Source organism: Cherax quadricarinatus, chromosome 9 (assembly GCF_038502225.1).
Source record: "Cherax quadricarinatus isolate ZL_2023a chromosome 9, ASM3850222v1, whole genome shotgun sequence".
Classification (NCBI taxonomy): domain Eukaryota; kingdom Metazoa; phylum Arthropoda; class Malacostraca; order Decapoda; family Parastacidae; genus Cherax; species Cherax quadricarinatus.
This window is the reverse complement of record NC_091300.1, coordinates 11,403,037-11,425,227: the sequence shown is the minus strand read 5'-3', so window position 1 is coordinate 11,425,227 and position 22,191 is coordinate 11,403,037. Positions and strand designations below refer to the sequence as shown.

General features: G+C 44.7%; 2 protein-coding genes across 4 annotated transcripts in view; both read right to left on the bottom strand.

Moving 5' to 3' along the window:
* LOC128686222 (protein phosphatase PTC7 homolog) overlaps positions 1 to 22,191 on the bottom strand; it is a 317,819-nt gene that overhangs the window by 106,413 nt on the left and 189,215 nt on the right. The window lies entirely within an intron of this gene.
* Positions 3,428 to 22,191, bottom strand: part of LOC128686221 (uncharacterized) — a 58,894-nt gene continuing 40,130 nt past the window's right edge. The window contains exon 2 of one of the 2 annotated variants that reach the window (XM_053773057.2): positions 3,428 to 5,182. In XM_053773057.2, coding sequence (XP_053629032.1) covers positions 4,072 to 4,980 — 909 coding nt within the window. In that variant the 5' untranslated portion in view covers positions 4,981 to 5,182 and the 3' untranslated portion in view covers positions 3,428 to 4,071. The remainder of the gene's footprint in view (positions 5,183 to 22,191) is intronic. The other variant, XM_070083233.1, reaches the window with a different exon arrangement.

Sequence of the window (22,191 nt, the reverse complement as noted above, 5' to 3'; positions counted from 1 at the left end):
GGGTTTCATGAGAAACGTTAAAGTCTCAGACCTTTTATACTACAAAGTTACCTCTTAGTGTAGTACTGTACCCCTGTTTTTCACCGAGGTTAATACAGTTTACCATGCCATCCCCCTAGAGATCTGTGTTCTCAATGGATGTTATTCTCAGATATATAGTATCGGCTGCAAGGATGATACAGTGCTATATGTTATGGTTTATGTATTTGTCCAGGTCAGACAACAGAAAGAAAGAATACTGGTGAGTAGTGTTCCTTGAGGAGAGCTCTTCACAGTAACAGCCATTTTCCCACTTTCCAGTTATTATTTTGTTTGCTATTACACTATGATCACACATCGGAGACATTTGCAAATTGGAACATAAAATCTGCATTTTATGTTCCAACTGGTCCAGCAATTGTGAGACGCAGGAACGATCTATTCTTAAACTGTGTAATAGTTGTGAAACCGTGTGTTACCTGAAGACGATTCTGAGGATGTAAATGAATGGTATACAATACCGATAAGGTGAAGAATTAGACATGTGCAACATCTGGGTATTTTTATTGTTGACGTTTCGCCATCCAGTGGCTTAATCAATACAAATTCAAGGACATAGTGTGAAGTCTTGAAGAGTGAAGATTCTTCATGACTACGGTGCTCTTCACCAACTCCAAGGCTGAGGGACTAATTACCTCATCTTTTGTATATAGTTCTACTGTCTTCATATTATGTCCTTGGATTTGTAATGATAAAGCCACTGGATAGCGAAACGTCTATAATAAAGATACACAGATGTTGCAAATGTGTGTAATTCTTCATTCCGAGGTTCACTGCCCAGCGGCCCGGTCCCAGACCCGTTCTCCTGGCTGATCGTCTGACCAATCAGACTTTAGCAATCATACTACTTAAAAATTTAAAAATATTAAAATTCGGGAAGGCAGTGCTTTCAGTTTCTGAAATCGCCTTAAAGCCATCTTTGTAGAGTAGGGCCATACCAGCGTTTTTAATAACTGTGGACAGACCCATGTGCCCACTGTCCAGACTAAGTTGCTGTAGGATATTTAAGGCACGTGGTTTTTTTTAATGGTGTAGAAGGTGCAGCCGGTTAACGTCGCTGAGTAAACAAATTACGCAATTGGTCAGGCATCATTTTATTGTACAACAAGAAACAGAGTACACTAAATAAGTGAAAGAAAATTTACCTATTGTGGGTGATGCCTCTTGAGAATTATTTTATGTAGATAAGGATGCTGCTCAAGGATTTCACTGGACAAAGATCCTTCACTCAAGCGTGTGCTTTCTTTCAGACTACATAACACGGTAATGGTCGACACCTTACTGTCTAAACTTTATCACATTACAATTAACTATCAAAATTAAAAAAAAAAAAAACTATGTTCTCCACATCCGCAAATTAGCCCGACTTTTTTAAATAAGAACTTTAGAGCACAACAATACTACAGAACAGAGAATCATCAGTGACTGTACATCTCAGTTTGAAGGTTCTTGTGATCCAGGTTAACATCGTATTTGTATATAGATAAACGGTTCAGAGAATCGACAAGTTGATAAACTAGACACATGTACAACACTTGTCAAGACTGATGGACTGACAACATCGACTCCAGACTGAGGAACTGATTACCTCAAACTCATTCTGATCTTCGCCATTCTTCTTTGTATAGGACTGATGAAGCCATGTTTCGCAAAACGTTTCCTCAAAAATACCCAAGTGTTGCACATGTAACTAATTTATCAAGTGTCCTTGTAGTAACAGTCTTGTGTTGCCTGAACAATGATTTTCCCACATTAACCCCAGGATCCCAACATTCCTCTCCCGTTCTATCCCACAATTTCATATTGAACCCTATTTCACTATTTTCTTCATTTTCATAATGCGGTAGCTGAAAAATGTCCTCACTAAACAGTATGTTTTCTGTGATCCACTAGAAGATTTTCTAGAGCGACGAGTACTGTATCTTGTGGGTCACAGTGTTTCACCACGCGGACTTCTCACTTTAATTTCCTGACTTGCTCTTTGAGTTGTATTTTAAAAAATAAAACTATATTCCTACTTTTCCTGTTACTCCATTTACACCCATTATGCGAGTTATTACAAGGTCATAAAACAAGATAAAAACTTTTATAAACTATGCGTATCTTACGTCAGCATTTTACACGAATAGTATTGACACTTTTCGTGAGGAATTTTAAGCGGTACCAGGAGCACTGTCTCAACCAGTGTACACACAACTAGGTGTGTACACTAGAGCTCGCGCAAACTGCCCCCAGTTCCGTATTCTTCAAGACATCAATGACTTCCTTTAATTAAAGCGTCAAGCCATGTTTGACGTCACGTATATTGATGTGTGTGAGTGACGTGGGCAAAGATGACAACACTTACTAACTCTTCCCCTCCTCTCCCCAGTCTCTCTCATTCCCATTACTCTCTCTCTCTCTCTCCCCTCCCTCCCCTCCCTCTCTCTCTCTCTCTCTCTCTCCACTCTCTCTCTCTCTCCTCTAAGGTTAAGGATCCCTACCCCTCATTAACAAGCTACTACAGGTTAACTTCTAACTTTATTCCACAACCTAAGAGCTGTTACCTCATCGCTCATTTGAAAGCATTTTTCTCTTATCACCCCACATACAATCTCCAACAGGATCAACCTTGCCATCTGTGGGCCAGCATTTTCATTTGATCAACTGACGTTATCTCGTTGACATCATTATGCTCTCTCTCTCTCTCTCTCTCTCTCTCCTCTCTCTCCTCTCTCTCTCCCCTCCATCTCTCTCTCTCTCCCCTCCCTCCATCTCTCTCCCCCTCCCTCCCCTCCCTCTCTCTCCCCCTCCCTCCCCTCTATCTTTCTTCCTCTCTCTCTCTCTCTCTCTCTCTCCCCCTCCCCTCCCTCCCCCTCCCTCTCTCTCTCCCCCTCCCTCCCTCCCCTCCCTCTCTCTCCCCCCCTCTCTCTCTCCCCCTCCCTCCCTCCCCTCTCTCTCTCCCCTCCCTCCCTCCCTCCCCTCCCTCCCTCCCCCTCCCTCCCTCCCCTCTCTCCTCCCTCCCCTCTCTCTCCCCTCCCTCCCTCTCTCTCCCCTCCCTCCCTCTCTCTCCCCTCCCTCCCTCTCCCCTCCCCCCTCCCTCCCTCCCTCTCCCCTCCCTCCCTCTCCCTCTCCCCTCCCTCCCTCTCTCTTCCCTCTCTCTCTCCCCTCCCTCCTCTCTCTCCTCCTACCCTCCCTCCCTCTCCCCTCCCTCTCTCTCTCCCCCCTCCCCTCTCCCCCCCCCCCTCCCTCTCTCCCCCCCTCCCTCCCTCCCTCTTCCTCCCCTTCCTCCCTCTTCTCTCCCCTCCCTCCCTCTTCTCTCCCCTCCCTCCCTCTTCTCTCCCCTCCCTCCCCCTCTCTCTCACACACACACACAAAGTTAGTGGAGTGGAGCAGAACTCTTACCTGGTAATAGGCATCAGTAGTAGTGACGGAGGCGCTGACCAGTAAATGTTGCTTTTACCTTTACCAGCCCCGGCATTTCTTCTTTCTCAGAACCTTCCCTTGCTCCTGCGCATCACCTCTTCGCCCACCTCTCCTCTCTTGTGCCTCTGCATGTCTTCATCCACTTCGCCTCATCCTCCTCCTCTCCGGTACCATCCACATCCTCCACTTTTTCTGAAGGCTCCATTTGTTGCATGCTAGCAGACGCCATTTTCTGTGCGGCGTTCGAAGCCGAGTAATGAACTTTATGCATGTATTATTTTATTTACACATCAAGAAGCAGGTTTTTACCTATGTACAATACACAATCCTCTGAGTGTTTTAAAACTGGTGCCGGCACACGCAAGCGGCAGATATTGCTCTAAGCGTTTTTATGCCACATTTACAGAATATTTACAGCTCTTCGAAAGGCACAGTCGAGTGACACGTCGACTTAACTGCGTGTGCACACGTGTATGTGGTATGTATGCTGGCATGTATATATAAAAATATATAACTGCAGTGAAGCACTGTTGTGGCGAGGCTAAACACTCCATCATACTCTAAACTACTGCTAGTGGAAACTACTGAAATTGTCGTTTTTGCAAGTGGTGGTGTAGCTGCTGGTGTTTACGGGGTGAGAGGAGCCAGCAGTTTGGCCATCTGGTCCTCTAGGGAGGTCTGCGAGCGCAGTGAACGGTGTTGAGAGTGGGAGGCGTCGACGAAGGCGTGAGGTGATAGCACTGCGCGTGCCCATTCTGCGCCCTGGCTGCTTACCTTGGTGCCCCCGAGGTCGAGATGAATCAGTGTGGCACTGAGGGGGTTCAGATGCTCGGGATCCAGGGGCACCAGTAGCGTGTTCTCGCTGAGGGACGCGGGTAGTGGCCGGTACTTTGTTTGTTGCCGCGAAAGAGACGCACGCAAAGCACGCCACCGCGAGAATAGTCGGAACCAGCGGGAACGTGTGTAGGTGTTACGACGCAGCAGAAGCCGACGGATGCCGTCGTCAGTGACAGCCTTGGAGCCGCGTACGCAGAGTGTGACGAGGATATGACAGGCAGCGCCAACCACCGCTAGTGCATTGTCATCAGCGGCCTCCGGCAGGTTAAGGGTGGTGAGGGCAGGCATGGCGGAGATGGCCTGCAGGAGGGGCTCGCGGGATAGTGGGTGGCAGGTGTAGGTGAGAGCTGTGAGGCGCTCCCCCAATAGCTGCAGCAAGTACAGCAGTGGGTCGTGGTCCAGTGGCGCCCAGTGGTACTCCAGAGGCAGCCATCGCGGCCGGCTGGCCACCACCGCCGTCACTACAGCGGTCAGCAGCCGGGGGTTGAGCCCCTGTAGGTAGGCAGCCACGCAACTCATGGCTCGGGGCGCAAGAGGTGTCACCACCGCCTCCTCCACCAGTCCCGCCAAAACCAATACCGCCCGTCTTTCTAAGGCTCCACCACACACCTTCATATCGGCCCCACCGCAGCAGAAGACGTCATCAGGCTCGCTGCATGACCCAGACGAGGAGATGCTTCGTTGTTTGTTGGAAAGCATCTTGCCTGCTCCACCACGCCTTCAACACTACTATACCACCAGAAGCCACGAGACTATCACACACTGCTTATCACACCAACTTTCATTGTATATTACACCGTGTTCAGTTTTTCTTGTCTCGAATAATTTACTCTTCAGTTTTCAACACAAGGTGTTGATCACTAGCGAGCCATGGCCTTCATTTAAGGTATCTGTATAAACGCTGTGAAAAGCACCAGTAAATCACTAACCCACAGAGCATAATGAAACAGTTAAGCAACAGTCATACTAATGGAGAAATACACCCAGAGTGGTTGTGATGGTAGTGGGACTGGTTAGTGTTTGATGTGGTGGTGAGGGCTGCATGGTATTGGTAAGACTAGTTGTGATAGTAGTGGGGTTGAGTGAAGTTTGTGGCACTGGGTGAGGGTAGTGGCTGTGGTGGGATCTAGGTACTGGATGCGAGGGTAGTTATGGTGAGTGGTTAGGTGGTGGTAGCAGCTGCGGCAAAGGGTTAGTATATATATATAGTGCTGGTTGGGGGGGATGAAGACCTGAGTGAAAGATGTAAACAGTTTTGAAGGGTGACTAAGGATGAAGGCGCTATCCCTCGTTTACTTCCAGTGATTACAAACATGGACACAACGTAACTCTTGCGACATCAGTCGCTGTAAAGCAATTTGGGGATTTAATCTTTTGATGCATCTGGCCAGTGTGGACGGAATGTGTGCTAAAGTGGAGTACACTACATGTCTTGGAACTGATTATCTCGTTTTGGATGTTGCTAGTCTTTACTGATGTTTGGTTTATTGAACTAATTATTGCACTATCTAGTACAGACTCAGTTTCAGGAAGACTTCTGCTTCTGCGTACTAAGCAGTGAATGACTTAATATTTGCCCAGACTTGTTGACACAGCATGTTCTAAGACAAAGATTTATTCTACTCTGTCTCTGCTACTCTTGTCAACACACTGTACTATACACTGAAGACTTGGTCAGACTATGTGGTATCTGTGCACAGACACATGCGCCCACACACTTTGTTGACTTGGGATCAGGTGCAAGCTGCGCACTGATGCTAGTGCGCGTCATCAATTATAGTCTCGTGTATATATGATAAGTACGGAATTGGACGAAAAATAATCATTTGTATGTGATTAACTTACAACTGGCATAAAGAACAGACTTGTAAATCAGGCATTAGCTATTTATATTATATCATGTGACTATCATGCGGGCTGTAAATACAATTGTACAAAATATTTGTTCAGTAAAGATAGTTTTGTTTTAACAAATCCCTAGACTAGAAGAAAAATCTAATTTTGGGTTTAAAACCGTGAGATGGATTGCCTACAAGAAGCCCTGCTGCTTGGAAGCAGCAGTAGGCATGTCTCAAAGAGGGAGATATTTCTACAGATCCAGTCGTCACCATTATCACCTCCCAAATTGTACACTAAAATTACCCTTTACGAGAGCGCTGAGCAGAGCAGACTGAGAAATAGCTTCAATAAGTAGCAAGAACACTGCCAGGACAGACAACCAGCTGTGCACAGCACATATATTTATCTTATATTACACAGACTTATCTAGAGCACTTAACTCTTAAGGGAGAAGAGAGGGGTAGGGAATGTGTGTGTGTCGATTCACAGCTCCTGGCCCCGCCTCTTCGCGCACGCACGTGCGTGAGTGTGTACCCTCTCAAGGAATTCCCCCTACACACAAGTTTTTTTCTTTGTTATTCAACAGTTTCTTCATTTTTTACCAGGGTCTGCCAGAGAACTGCCCTCTCCCCTCCCTCCCTCTCTCCCCTTTCCCCTCCCTCCCTCTTTCCCCTTTCCCCTCCCTCCCTCCCTCTCCTTTCCCCTCCCTCCCTCCCTCTTTCCCCTCCCTCTCTCTCCTTTCCCCTCCCTCCCTCCCCTTTCCCCTCCCTCCCTCTCTCTCCCTTCCCCTCCCCCCCCCCTCTCTCCCCTTTCCCCTCCCTCCCTCCCTCTCTCCCCTTTCCCCTCCCTCCCTCTCTCCCCTTTCCCCTCCCTCCCTCCCCCTCCCCTTTCCCCTCCCTCCCTCTCCCCCCTTTCCCCTCCCTCCCTCTTTCCCCTCCCTCTCTCTCCTTTCCCTCCCTCCCTCTCCTTTTCCTTCCCTCCCTCCCTCTCTCCCCTTTCCCCTCCCTCCCTCCCTCTCTCCCCTCCCTCCCTCTCCTTTCCCCTCCCTCCCTCCCTCTCTCCCCTTTCCCCTCCCTCCCTCTCTCCCCTTTCCCCTCCCTCCCTCTCCCTTTCCCCTCCCTCCCTCTCTCCCCTTTCCCCTCCCTCCCTCTCTCCCCTTTCCCCCTCCCTCCCCCTCTCCCCTTTCCCCTCCCTCCCTCTCTCTCTCCCCTTTCCCCTCCCTCCCTCTCTCTCTCCCCTTTCCCCTCCCTCCCTCTCTCTCTCCCCTTTCCCCTCCCTCCCTCTCTCTCTCCCCTTTCCCCTCCCTCCCTCTCTCTCTCCCCTTTCCCCTCCCTCCCTCTCTCTCTCCCCCTTTCCCCTCCCTCCATCTCTCTCTCTCCTTTCCCCTCCCCCCTCTCCCCTATCATTTCACCTCTTCACATTTTATATGTTCACTACTATCTCGTTTCATTATCCATTACTGTGATTCGTTACAATCTTCGTTTAAAATAAAGTCGTGAACGCCGCAATTCTTCTTACATGACACCTTCATATCTTGGTAATTCATTAGTCTCCATTTTTATCTCTTCTCCACCATTTACCACATCCGCACAAAAATACTCTCCCTCTCTTGTCACAGACTTAAATTTATGGCTTTTGCTCTAACCTTCAATGTTATCTTTTGTGACACTAAACTAAGTTTCAGCGCCTTTCACTGGGAAAGTAACTTGGTCTTCTAACGCAGGTAAGCGCGCATATGCGCGCACACAGGCAATCACACAGGCAAGTGCACACAGGCAAGCGCAAGAGCAATACATCGGGATACCACCGAAGATTAGTACCATTTCCACTGCTCGTGATGTATGTAAATAACATACCAGAGAACCGTGTCTTGCTTGCATCTGTTTGAGGATAAAGTCAAAGTAGTAGGAGAAAAATTATAAACTGGAAAGAAGAGAGAGCCATGGAGGCATACGATGTAGGGGTGGTCAGCAAAGTGGCAGTTGGAATTAAATCCTCACAGATGCGAGGGAAAGCAGCTGGGAGCCCGTAGATGGTGTACACACTGGGATGAGAAATTACAAACTTCGACAGTAAAGGACCTGGTAGTGAACATTACATCGCACCGCCAGAAGAACAAATCAGCCATGTAAAGCCTTCTAGAACCTCAAAAGATCTACCTTAGAATAAGCAACACCAGCATGAAGCCTTCAGTTGACCATGTCCTAAAGAATGAAGAAATCTAAAGGTTTGCAACTTAAATATTTTAAAAATTGAAATTGTGCAGTTTGAGAAGAGCTTAAGAGGAATTGAATATGACAACCGGACGAGAGATGGATTACAGGAGACGTGATTACGATGTACAAGGATAGTGAACTAGTGGAACACACGGCATGAAGACGTAAGAGAGGCAAACACTATACACAGTTTCAAGAGTGTCTGTGTTGCCCTGGAGGCCAGATGTCAGCAGACTCACGAAATCGTAACGACACGATTGCAAACAAATCATACCATGGGTGGGGATAGAACCCGCGATCAGAAAGTCTCAAAACTCCAGACCGTCACGTTAGCCACTGGGCAGCTAGCCGCAATAAGATTCATCCAACTATCCCCGCCAGTGGTATGGTTTATATCAGCAGAGCCTGTCGACAAAAGTTCAGAGGTGGCGCCAGGAACTATGAATCTACCCCTGCAAACAACTAGGCCAGTACACCTCAGTGCGTACATCAAGCCTGCCCCTCCTCCCGGCGTCCTTCTCCTCCCCCTCCCCCCTTTTCTCAACTTAATACATCCATTATAGCGACAAACACACGGGCGGGCAACGTGTTGACTTTCCCTGCAACCCAAACCTTATCTCTGTATTTTCCAGCTCTTCCAAAATATGGTGTTAAATGTCTCGCTGACAAGTGTACGCTATCGTCAGTTTGTTTCGGTACTCAAATATCTGTGGGAGGGAAGGGGTGAGTTTAAAAAATCTGACGCAACCTTCGTTATAAGTTTTCTGGCTTTCTGAACCGTATCATATCCGCTCTAAAACCGGCGAGTTTTTTCTCTCCGCTGATACTTCTCTACAAGACTCGTGTATGACTGAGAGCGAGGATGAGTGTGACGTGACAGCTAGTGACATCTACTGGCTTGCACGAGCTGAGCTCTACCTCCAGAGTCCAGCCTTTAAACCATCAATCAATAGGGGAACTTTATTCATAACAGGGGGTGGGTCTGCCACATTAAGCTCCACAATTTTCTCAACTTCCCTGCCACTACGTTTAAATTCTTTCTATTTAGCATTCATTAATATCCCTTCATTCAAGAGCTTCATATGCCAGCCTATATTTGTCTAACTTGTCGATACCCGCGGGATAGAGACGGGAACATGAGGAAGAGGTGGGAGACGGAAGCAGAGAGAAATGGGGCGCAGAGAGGAAAGAGAGGTGGTGGGGAGACGGACAAGAGAGAAGCGGGGAGATGGGGAACTGGTGAGAGGTTCTTGGTGAAGAGTGGGCGTGAAGAAGCGGAAAAGCAGACAGAAAGAGCAGAAAGGAGAGAAATAAAGGCTAAGAGGACAAAGTGGGGAGAAGAGATGGAGTGGAGAAGTGAGATTTTATTTTAAGAGTTGTGTGTGTGTGTGTGTGTGTGTGTGTGTGTGTGTGTGTGTGTGTGTGTGTGTGTGTGTGTGTGTGTGTGTGTGTGTGTGTGTGCGCGCGCGCGCTGTGATATGCATGTGCGACGCAACATGCACAGTCACGTCAATGTCGTGATGAGAGTATTACATTCATGGCGAGTGCTAAATCTGTAAGGGTCATACTGCGCCTGAAAAGTCGGAAATGTAAGACAATCAAGCTCGATCTAAAGGAGGGAAAAATCAATCCAAATACCTAGATCAAGAGCCCATCACCGGTATCAAGAGCCCATCACCGATATCAAGAACCCATCATCGGTATCAAGAAAACTTCCTATAAGTACCAATAACCATGAGAGGAGAGATTACACCAAGCCTCGGTTACCAGCCTCGCAGATCCACCAGTTACCAGCCTCTCACATCCACCAGTTACCAGCCTCTCACATCCACCAGTTACCAGCCTCTCACATCCACCAGTTACCAGCCTCTCACATCCACCAGTTACCAGTCTCTCACATCCACCAGTTACCACCTTAACTACTGGGAACGCTTGGAAGCACTTGACTTGTACTCGTTGGAACGCAGGAGGGAGAGATATATCATAATCTACACTTGGAAAATCTTGGAAGGAATGGTCCCAAATCTGCACACAGAAATCACTCCCTACGAAAGTAAAAGACTGGGCAGGCGATGCAAAATGCCGCCAATAAAAAGTAGGGGCGCCATTGGTACACTAAGAGAAAACACCATAAGTGTCCGGGGCCCAAAACTGTTCAACAGCCTCCCATCAAGCATTAGGGGAATTGCCAATAAACCCCTGGCTGCCTTCAAGAGAGAGCTGGACAGATACCTAAAGTCAGTGCCGGATCAGCCGGGCTGTGGCTCGTACGTCGGACTGCGTGCGGCCAGCAGTAACAGCCTAGTTGATCAGGCCCTGATCCATCGGGAGGCCTGGTCATGGACCGGGCCGCGGGGGCGTTGATCCCCGGAATAACCTCCAGGTAACCTCCAGGTAACCAGTCTCTCACATCCACCCGTCTCTCACATCCACCAGTTACCAGTTTCTCAGATCTCTCACTCAAACTAATGGTAAGTCATATACATGTACAAGGACAAGATCGTAAGCTTTTTGGAGAACTATAAACAGATTAATGGAAATCAGGAAGGGTTTGGTATTAAAAGATCCGGCCTAAGTAACTTGTAAGATTGTTTGTTACTGGTACGGTGATACCCAGTAACTGGAAGACACTCGTGTACCGTTTACATTTATTAAAGTAATCTTGGAATGATGAAGCCACTCGTGGAGGAAGGCTTCCTTCTATGTCCTGAACTGTACACAATTTTTTTCAATCAGTTTCTAAGAATATTTTGCTCCTGATAAAGAATCTGCACTCAAAATACCACAGCGGTGTAGTATCGTTATTTACAGTAAGACGTCAACAAAGCGCCGCATAACAGATGAGCTAAAACAAACTTGTGCGGTATAGGAGAAATTGCAACAATTCTTGATCAACAAGCCTGGGGTGACTAATCTGGACTGCCTGCTGCAAGCACCAACAGTTATACTGATTAGGGTGTTAGTCAGCGGGCCAGGTCCGGAACCATGTGGTGGTTGTAAACATTACAAGAAGCATATGGATCCACGAGGTATCAGTGGTCGCACACACCCAGGTTACAATTATTACTACATACAAGTACCAGTGGGGCCATTTGTCTCTTCCTGAGCATTCTATAAATTGGTAAGTTATAGCATATTTAGTACTTGATACCACATCTAGTACCTTGTAGCTGACTTGGTACCTTGTAGCTGACTTGGTACCTTGTAGCTGACTTGGTACCTCGTAGCTGACTTGGTACCTCGTAGCAGACTTGGTACCCTGTAGCAGACTTGGTACCCTGTAGCAGAAGTACTTGGTACCCTGTAGCAGACTTGGTACCCTGTAGCAGACTTGGTACCCTGTAGCAGACTTGGTACCTTGTAGCAGACTTGGTACCCTGTAGCAGGCTTTGTACCTTGTAGCTGACTTTGTACCTTGTAGCTGACTTGGTACCTTGTAGCAGACTTGGTACCCTGTAGCTGACTTGGTACCCTGTAGCTGACTTGGTACCTTGTAGCTGACTTGGTACCTTGTAGCAGGCTTGGTACCCTGTAGCAGGCTTTGTAACTTGTAGCTGACTTTGTACCTTGTAGCAGACTTGGTACCTTGTAGCTGACTTGGTACCCTGTAGCTGACTTGGTACCTTGTAGCTGACTTGGTACCTTGTAGCAGACTTTGTACCTTGTAGCAGACTTTGTACCTTGTAGCAGACTTTGTACCCTGTAGCAGACTTTGTACCCTGTAGCAGACTTTGTACCCTGTAGCAGACTTTGTACCTTGTAGCAGACTTTGTACCCTGTAGCAGACTTGGTACCCTGTAGCAGACTTGGTACCCTGTAGCAGACTTGGTACCCTGTAGCAGACTTGGTACCCTGTAGCAGACTTGGTACCCTGTAGCAGACTTGGTACCCTGTAGCAGACTTGGTACCTTGTAGCAGACTTGGTACCTTGTAGCAGACTTGGTACCTTGTAGCAGACTTGGTACCTTGTAGCAGACTTGGTACCCTGTAGCAGACTTGGTACCCTGTAGCAGACTTGGTACCCTGTAGCAGACTTGGTACCCTGTAGCAGACTTGGTACCTTGTAGCAGACTTGGTTGAACAAGTGAAGATCGTCTCATTCTTTATATCATTAATAAAACTTTCTTAATATGCACACAAACTTTTAACTTTTGAAAATACAAATATATATATATTATGCTTAGTAATATTGTCAGAGTTAAATTGACTACGTAATCTGGAGAGTAACAAAGCAGACACAACAGCAGTAGCAGCATCACTGCTAATCCATATACTATCTCTTCCCATTTTAATGAAATTTAGAAGCCCATTTTTTTAATAATTCAGAGATAATTATCCTCATTCACACCGCCTGTTACGGGGAATATGGCTGGAGAGAACACAGGACGGGGGGAGCGCCTTCCGCTTTACTATTCTTCCCAGACAAGCGCTGTTGCTCGTGTGTTATCTGTGTTTGTTATGTATTCTATGTCATCTCGCCCACTAGTGTAATTTTAGACAGATATCAGAAATTATGTTGACACGACGATTAACACAGCAAAATTTATCAAGATATTTTATTTTGTCTGACTGCACTCATCCATTACGTCATTATTCACTGGCTTGCCTCTCCACCTGACTTCATTCAATATATTTCTTTCTTCCCTTTCACCCCTTTTCTACAACCCCCCTATAAAACTTTCCTGTCTTTCTCCCCGTCCATCTTTCTCTCCCTTCTTTCCTCCCCCATTCTCTTTCGCACTTATTCTATCTCCCTCACTGTCCCCACTCCCTCCCTCTACCCCCGTGCATGAACTCCCTCCGGTGTAATGCAATATGACAAACACGGTTACACACGGGGGAAAAAAATATAGTGAAAGAGAATACTGCTGATGCATCTACTTTTTCTAACTACAGTATAAAAAAAACTATCCCTTCTTCCTAAGTATCCCCTTCCTTCCTCCCTCCCTCCAGACGTCTTAACGTTCAAACACATCAAGCTAAAGCCTTAAATATTACAAGATTATCTTTACGAGACCCCAGGCTAAAAATCCATTATCTTGGGAAAGGTGAAATTGAGTCACATGTGACCTGATCCAAGAAGTTCTAGAAGTGGAACCCGGAAGCTATGTATGAAGGTGACTCCAGCCACAGCCTCAGATGATGATGACGTCACTCGAAAGAATGAAAACACAAAAGACGCAGCGAAATAATAATGCAAAGAACACTAGAAAGGCAGTGAAGAGGTAAATCTCACGTGACCTGCTCTCCCCTCCCCCCCTAGTCAGTTGTTGCTTCCGGGTGAGTCCCATGTGACCCCCGTAGGGGGGCCCCTCTCCCCAAAGTCAATGAGTTTCTACTCCCGGGTAAGTCGCACATGACTAGTCAGTACATTTTATGCTCTCAAGCCTTTTATGTTAAATGTGAAACGAGAATAAAGTGTGACTCTCCCCCAAAAATAAATTTGCTGCTACACCAGTGAACTGGAATTTCATGCCTTCATTAATGCACGACAGGTACGGCAATTTCCCCTGGAATTTATTTTAATTAAGGTGTTTTCATCACATTTTTATGAGAGGCAACGGCCAACAGCGTCATACAGCCGCTGTTGACTATTATCATCTTGTCAAATGGTAATAGTCAACGGTTCAATGTCTTGCACTTCGTCTTCATGTCTCATGAACACGTAACTTGACAGGTAATCTTACATTCATTATACATGTACTTTTAATTTCCTATGCGCTTCTTAAGATATTTTATTCCTGTAATATTTCCTTTCCAACCTAGGAGGCCTGATCTAAGACCAGAAGATACTCCTCAGAACAACTAACAGAAAACAGACCACCACCACCACAGCCTGCCAGTGACCATCACATAGCTAGTGTTGTCAGTGGCCGTCACAAAAAGCCGTCACAGTGTAGTCCTGCTCCTCAATTCCTAAACTCCCAAATTCTAGCTCTCACTCGTGTTAGACAAAACAAAGACAATCACAGCCCTGTAACGCATTTCGAAGACAATACTAGACTTGGTATGAGTGCCATTCGTCGATGACACAGCAAACCCGTAAGATGTATATCATGTCAATAGTGCTGATTTCTACAGAGCGGTCTTCTACAGAGCGGTCCCCACGGTACGGTCCCCTCCCAAAAGGCCTTCTACAGAGCGGTCCCTTCTACAGAGTGGCTCCCACGGTACGGTCTCCTCTGAGCGGACTCCTTTTCACACCTTTATGCTAATGACCTTGACCTCGCCCTCGAGACCACCTCGCCCTCGAGACCACCTCGCCCTCGAGTCCACCTCGCCCTCAACCCCCCACCCACGCCCGCGCGCCCCGCCCGCCCCCACACCCCGCCCCACGCCCGCCCCCGTCCGTCGCGCCCGCCCGCGCCTTCTGCTGCGCCTTCTGCAGCGTCGTCCGGATCCTCCTCGCACCCCGATTTTTTTCCGATTTTTTTTAATTTCATTTTCTTGCGCTCTCCATCTCCTCGGATCAAGTTTTTTTTGGATTCCCCCTCTCCCCACTTTCACCCCCATCCCAATTTTTTTTTTCTCGATAATACAAAGACTACTTCCTTGGATGAAGTTTTTTGGATTCCCCCCTCTGGGGGTAAGCATTCAAAATGGACTCCCACTTTCACCCCAAATATTTCTCCTCCATCTCCTCGGATCAAGGTTTTTGGGTTCCCCCCTCTGGGGGTAAGCATTCAAATGAACTCCCACTTGCATCTCAAATTCCCTGCTCCAATTCCTCGGATCAAGGTTTTCTCGATAATACAAAGACTCCATCTCCTTGGATCAAGTATTTCTCCTCCACTTCCTTGGATTCCCCCCTATGGGGGTAAGCATTTCAAATGAACTCCTCCTATGGGGCATGGTACTTTCTCTTACTACAGGTCTAAACATGTGTGACGTCACCCCACCTGTGTTTACTCGGCGGTCAGTGACGTCACGTGATGACCTCACACATACAGGCTGAATCTTGTCGACTTCCCCCTATGTCAGTGACGTCACGTGATGACCCCACACACACAGGCTGAATCTTGTCGACTTCCCCATCTCAGTATTACACATTTCATATACAACATAGGGAAAACATTTTTACTCTTAACCCAGGATAACCCAAATAATTTCACATTTTTTTTCGTTAATACCCACAACAATCCACAATTTCTTTACAAAATATAGCACAAGTCTAGACATTTTTCTCGTTTTAACTATTTCATCAGAAAAAGTCACCACAACACTTACAACTTATAACCACTTTTCGATAAATTCACTAGTCACAATTTTACATATTACGAAGTTAATACGCACACACACCTCACTTTACTTTGAACACCTTCAAAACACACTCATAAATCATTTGAATACTCACAAAAATACCTTTGAACATTTCCAAACAACACTGAAACACTTCCAAAATATCATTTTGAGTACTCCCAAATACACCACTGAATACAGTCAAAACACTACCAAAATCACCATAAACTAAGATCAACATCACAGACTAACACCCATTTTCACACAAATCCTCTCAAATCACTATAACCAAGACGATTACCAATTTCTATGAGTACACTCTCCTCCAATTAAGATATAACATGAACGCAAAAAAAAAAACATGAACACAAACCAAACACACACGAACATTTACAACAGAATCAACTCTTTTTCGATATCTCTAGTTCGACAAAAACACCCACAACCCACATCACCCACAACCCACAACACCCACATCCCACAACACCCACAATCCACTTCACCCACACCCCACAATTTTTTCTCGTTTTAACTAATTTCATCAGAAAAAGTCACATCAACAACCCACAACTTATAACCACTTTTTTGGTATCTCTAGTTCGACTACATCACCCACAACCCTCATCACTTACCAATTTATTCACAATTTATTCGATACAAATTTTTCCCCTTCTTTTTACTGAATCTTAAATGTAATACACATTCCTCCCTACATTACTAAAATTCTAATAAAATCCTCTCCATACCCATCTCCTTGCATCCACATAAATTGATATTATACTCACAACAACTAATCTCACTACCCAACTACTGCGACATGTTTCAACACCCTCCATTCTTTTCCAATATATCATAACTTTTCAATTCTATAATTTCTTTGTAAAATATTCACACATTACCTTTATTTTCAGTAAAATCCCCCCATATTTCATTAAATTTCTAATACAACCCTCCCCATACCCCTCTCCATCTCACCCACATTTCTTCACATCCACTCACCCATCTCCCAACACACCTCTTCTGAACACACACAAAAATCACATTTCACATCCACAAATGCATCTCATCACCCATCTCAAATCCACTAAAATCACTGTAACCAAGATATTCACAAAACTCTATGACCACCTAACACACAAACACACACACCACACACACACACACACACACACACACACACACACACACACACACACACACACACACACACACACACACCTCACTTTACTTTGAACACCTTCAAAACACTCGTACATCATTTGTGACCACCTTTTCTCAATATCTCTTAAGAAATATTCTCTCATCCACAACCTTTATCATCTCACTACAGAACAACCCCAAGATTACTTCGAACACTCTCATAAATCATTTGAATACTCACATAAACACCTTTGAACATTTCCAAACAACACTGAAGCACTTCCAAAATATCATTTTGAATACTCCCAAATAAGATTTATCATCTCTAATTTATCTACACTTACACATTTCATTAACTGAAATTACAACTCATCCACCATACTACTCCCTCAGTCTCCAGACTTTACAACATTAACACAAAAACTAACTCATACACTTATGACACGAGACATTTTACCAAAACTAACACAAACACACCCACACACACCACACTTTACTTTGTACAACACCAAAAACAACATCAATTACCTTTGATTACTCCAAAAACATCATTTGAACACATTCAAAAACATCATCAAACTCCTTTGAATACTCCCAAAACACCACTGAATACTACCAAAACAGCACCGAATACTGCCCAAACAACACTAAAAATCACCAGAAACTAAGATCAACACCACCAACTAACACCCATTTTATAGAAATCCCCTCAAATCACTATAACCAAGACGATCCCACTCACCTCAGACTATTATATAACATGAGCGCAAAAGAAATAAACTCATAAATCATTTGAATACTCAAAAAAAAAAAAAAAAACACCTTTGAACATTTCCAAACACCGAAAACACTTACAACAGGATCACCACCAACTGAAAACATAACATGTACACACACACACACACACACACACACACACACACACACACACACTGCAAGGGCACTGCAATGGATCAGAGAATACCTGACAGGGAGGCAACAACGAGTCATGGTACGTAATGATGTATCACAGTGGGCACCTGTGACGAGCGGGGTCCCACAGGGGTCGGTCCTAGGACCAGTGCTATTTTTGGTATATGTGAACGACATGACGGAAGGGTTAGACTCAGAAGTGTCCCTGTTTGCAGATGATGTGAAGTTAATGAGGAGAATTAAATCTGATGAGGACCAGGCAGGACTTCAAAGAGACCTGGACAGACTGGACACCTGGTCCAGCAAATGGCTTCTCGAATTTAATCCTGCCAAATGCAAAGTCATGAAGATGGGGGAGGGGCACAGAAGACCACAGACAGAGTATAGGCTAGGTGGCCAAAGACTGCAAACCTCACTCAAGGAGAAAGATCTTGGGGTGAGTATAACACCGAGCATGTCTCCGGAAGCACACATCAATCAGATAACTGCTGCAGCATATGGGCGCCTGGCAAACCTGAGAACAGCATTCCGATACCTTAGTAAGGAATTGTTCAAGACACTGTACACCGTGTATGTCAGGCCCATACTGGAGTATGCAGCACCTGTTTGGAACCCGCACTTGATAAAGCACGTCAAGAAACTAGAGAAAGTACAAAGGTTTGCGACAAGGTTAGTTCCAGAGCTAAGGGGAATGTCCTATGAGGAAAGATTAAGGGAAATCGGCCTGACCACACTGGAGGACAGGAGGGTCAGGGGAGACATGATAACGACATATAAAATACTGCGTGGAATAGACAAGGTGGACAAAGACAGGATGTTCCAGGGAGGGGACACAGAAACAAGAGGCCACAATTGGAAGTTGAAGACACAAATGAGTCAGAGAGATAGTAGGAAGTATTTCTTCAGTCATAGAGTTGTAAGGCAGTGGAATAGCCTAGAAAATGACGTAGTGGAGGCAGGAACCATACACAGTTTTAAGACGAGGTTTGATAAAGCTCATGGAGCGGGGAGAGAGAGGGCCTAGTAGCAACCGGTGAAGAGGCGGGGCCAGGAGCTAGGACTCGACCCCTGCAACCACAAATAGGTGAGTACAAATAGGTGAGTACACACACACACTGAGAGGAATTGACAAGGTGGACAAAGACAGGATGTTCCAGAGATTGGACACAGTAACAAGGGGACACAGTTGGAAGCTGAAGACACAGATGAATCACAGGGATGTTAGGAAGTATTTCTTCAGCCACAGAGTAGTCAGTAAGTGGAATAGTTTGGGAAGCGATGTAGTGGAGGCAGGATCCATACATAGCTTTAAGCAAAGGTATGATAAAGCTCACGGCTCAGGGAGAGTGACCTAGTAGCGATCAGTGAAGAGGCGGGGCCAGGAGCTCGGACTCGACCCCCGCAACCTCAACTAGGTGAGTACAACTAGGTGAGTACACACACACACACACACACAAACTATGACATCCATCAACTATCATCAATGACCACTCACCTCAAAACCAGAAAACACTCATTTCCATAAACATTCACACAAAAAATCACAATCACCAACTCCATACAATATCTAATACACCCCCCTCACTACCACCAACACATACCAGCACAGATAGGGATACCTCCCATGACATCACACTCCATCCTGTGTTTACTTGGCAATCAGCAACGTCACACCCCACTTTTACTTCATTTAACTTAACGAGAGGAAGTTACTTGTTTCAACCTGTTATATCTCCAATATCTAAGATCACCACAATCAAGACGTTTACCAAATTCTATAACCCCACCACTAAGATCACACATTTTTTGTACACATTCTCTTAAAACATCATCATAACGAAGATCACTAAAACTATCTATACTTTTACTAAGATCACATAACATTTTGTCTTCTCTAACTCACTCACCAATTTACATTCACACTTACACATTTCATTAACCGAAATTACATCTCATCCACCAAACTCCTCCCTCATTCTCCAGACTTTACAACATTAGCACAAAAAAAAACTAACTCATACACTTATGACATGAGACATTACCATAACTAACACACTGACTAACTTTGAACCTTCTCTGAACAACACCAAAACACCACGGAACACCTTCAAAAAAATACTCTGCACATCATTTGAACACCTTCAAAAAACTAATATCACAGAAAACACACATTTTTATAATTATTCACACAAAAATCACGATCACCAATTCCATATCATGTTTACCATCATCTATCAACACTTATCACCAAGATCGCCAAAAATCTAAGATCATGCATCTCAAAACTACTATGATCACTGAAAACACTTTTTTAAACATTCGCACAAAAATAAGACACACACAAAAATACCACGACACTTCCACCAACATCTATAACATAACATGAGCACTATAACATATCACCATCACGAAAAAAAAAAATAATACACAGACACCCACAACTTATACATTTCAATCACAAATTTAAGACATAAGACATACACACCAAATCTAAGACATTCACCTCCAACTAAGACATACACCAAAACCTATACTTGACATTTTGCGGTATGAATATTCATACCGCATTTATGTTGCATATCACATTCCTCATCCACATCATCCCTAAAACATCCTTCCTTATTCATCCGTATATCTCTTAGAGATATTTTAACCCCGACGGCCCATCACGACGTAGGAGCCAGAGCAACCATCACCACTCCAACACCACCTACTACACACTGGCTCCTAATGTCATGATGGGCCGTCGGGGTTAAAACAACTCGACGAGATATACGGAATGAATAAGAAAGGATGTTTCAGGGATGATGTGGATGAGGAATGTGATATGCAACATAAATGCGGTATGAATATTCATGCCGCAATATGTCAAGTATAGGTTTTGGTGTATGTCTTAGTTAAGATGTGTATGTCTTAGTTGGAGGTGAATGTCTTAGATTTGGTGTGTGTATGTCTCATGTCTTAAATTTGTGATTGAAATGTATAAGTTGTGGGTGTCTGTGTATTATTTTTTTTTTCGTGATGGTGATATGTTATAGTGCTCATGTTATGTTATAGATGTTGGTGGAAGTGTCGTGGTATTTTTGTGTATGTCTTATTTTTGTGCAAATGTTTAAAAAATAAATGTTTTCAGTGATCATAGTAGTTTTGAGATGCATGATCTTAGAGTTTTGGTGATCTTGGTGATAAGTGTTCATAGATGATGGTAAACATGATATGGAATTGGTGGTCGTGATTTTTGAGTGAATAATTATAAAAATGTGTGTTTTCTGTGATCTTGGTGGTGGGGTCATAAAATCTGGTAATCGTCTTGGTTATAGTGTTCTTAGGTAATGTAGGGTACAACAGGTTGAAACAAGGTGGGTTGGGTGTGATGTTACTAACCACCAAGTAAACAGATGGGAGTGTGTCGTCACTGGAGGTGACCTCGCCGGTCCTGTGAGGTGTGACATCGTGTGGTGGTGGTAGTGAGGTGAGTGCGCTTAGATATTGTCAAATATGATTTTTTGTGTGAATGTTTATAAAAAATGAGTGTTTTCTGTGATATTAGTGATTTTTGAGGTAAGTGAACATGGGTGATTGTTGTTGGTGGTTGTCTTAGATTTATGTGTGAACAAGATATGTTTTCAGTTGATGGTGATCATGTACTAAGTGTTTGCGTATTAGGTTTGTGTTCAAGTTTTTCTTTTTTTTGCGCCCATGGGGAGGGAGTTCTTGGTTATAGTGATTTGAGGGAATTTCTATAAAATGGATGTTAGCTGGTGATGCTAAACTTAGATTCTGGTGATTTGACGGTGTTTTGGTAGTATTCAGTGGTGATTTGGTAGTAATCAGCAGTGTTTTGGGAGTATTCGGAGGTGTTTGATGGTGTTTTTTGAAGGTGTTCAAATGATGTGCAGAGTATTTTTTTGAAGGTGTTCCGTGGTGTTTTGGTGTTCAGAGAAGGTTCAAAGTTAGTCAGTGTGTTAGTTATGGTAATGTCTCGTGTCATAAGTGTATGAGTTAGTTTTTTTTTGTGCTAATGTTGTAAAGTCTGGAGAATGAGGGAGGAGTTTGGTGGATGAGATGTAATTTCGGTTAATGAAATGTGTAAGTGTGAATGTAAATTGGTGAGTGAGTTAGAGAAGACAAAATGTTATGTGATCTTAGTAAAAGTATAGATAGTTTTAGTGATCTTCGTTATGATGATGTTTTAAGAGAATGTGTACAAAAAATGTGTGATCTTAGTGGTGGGGTTATAGAATTTGGTAAACGTCTTGATTGTGGTGATCTTAGATATTGGAGATATAACAGGTTGAAACAAGTAACTTCCTCTCGTTAAGTTAAATGAAGTAAAAGTGGGGTGTGACGTTGCTGATTGCCAAGTAAACACAGGATGGAGTGTGATGTCATGGGAGGTATCCCTATCTGTGCTGGTATGTGTTGGTGGTAGTGAGGGGGGTGTATTAGATATTGTATGGAGTTGGTGATTGTGATTTTTTGTGTGAATGTTTATGAAAATGAGTGTTTTCTGGTTTTGAGGTGAGTGGTCATTGATGATAGTTGATGGATGTCATAGTGTGTG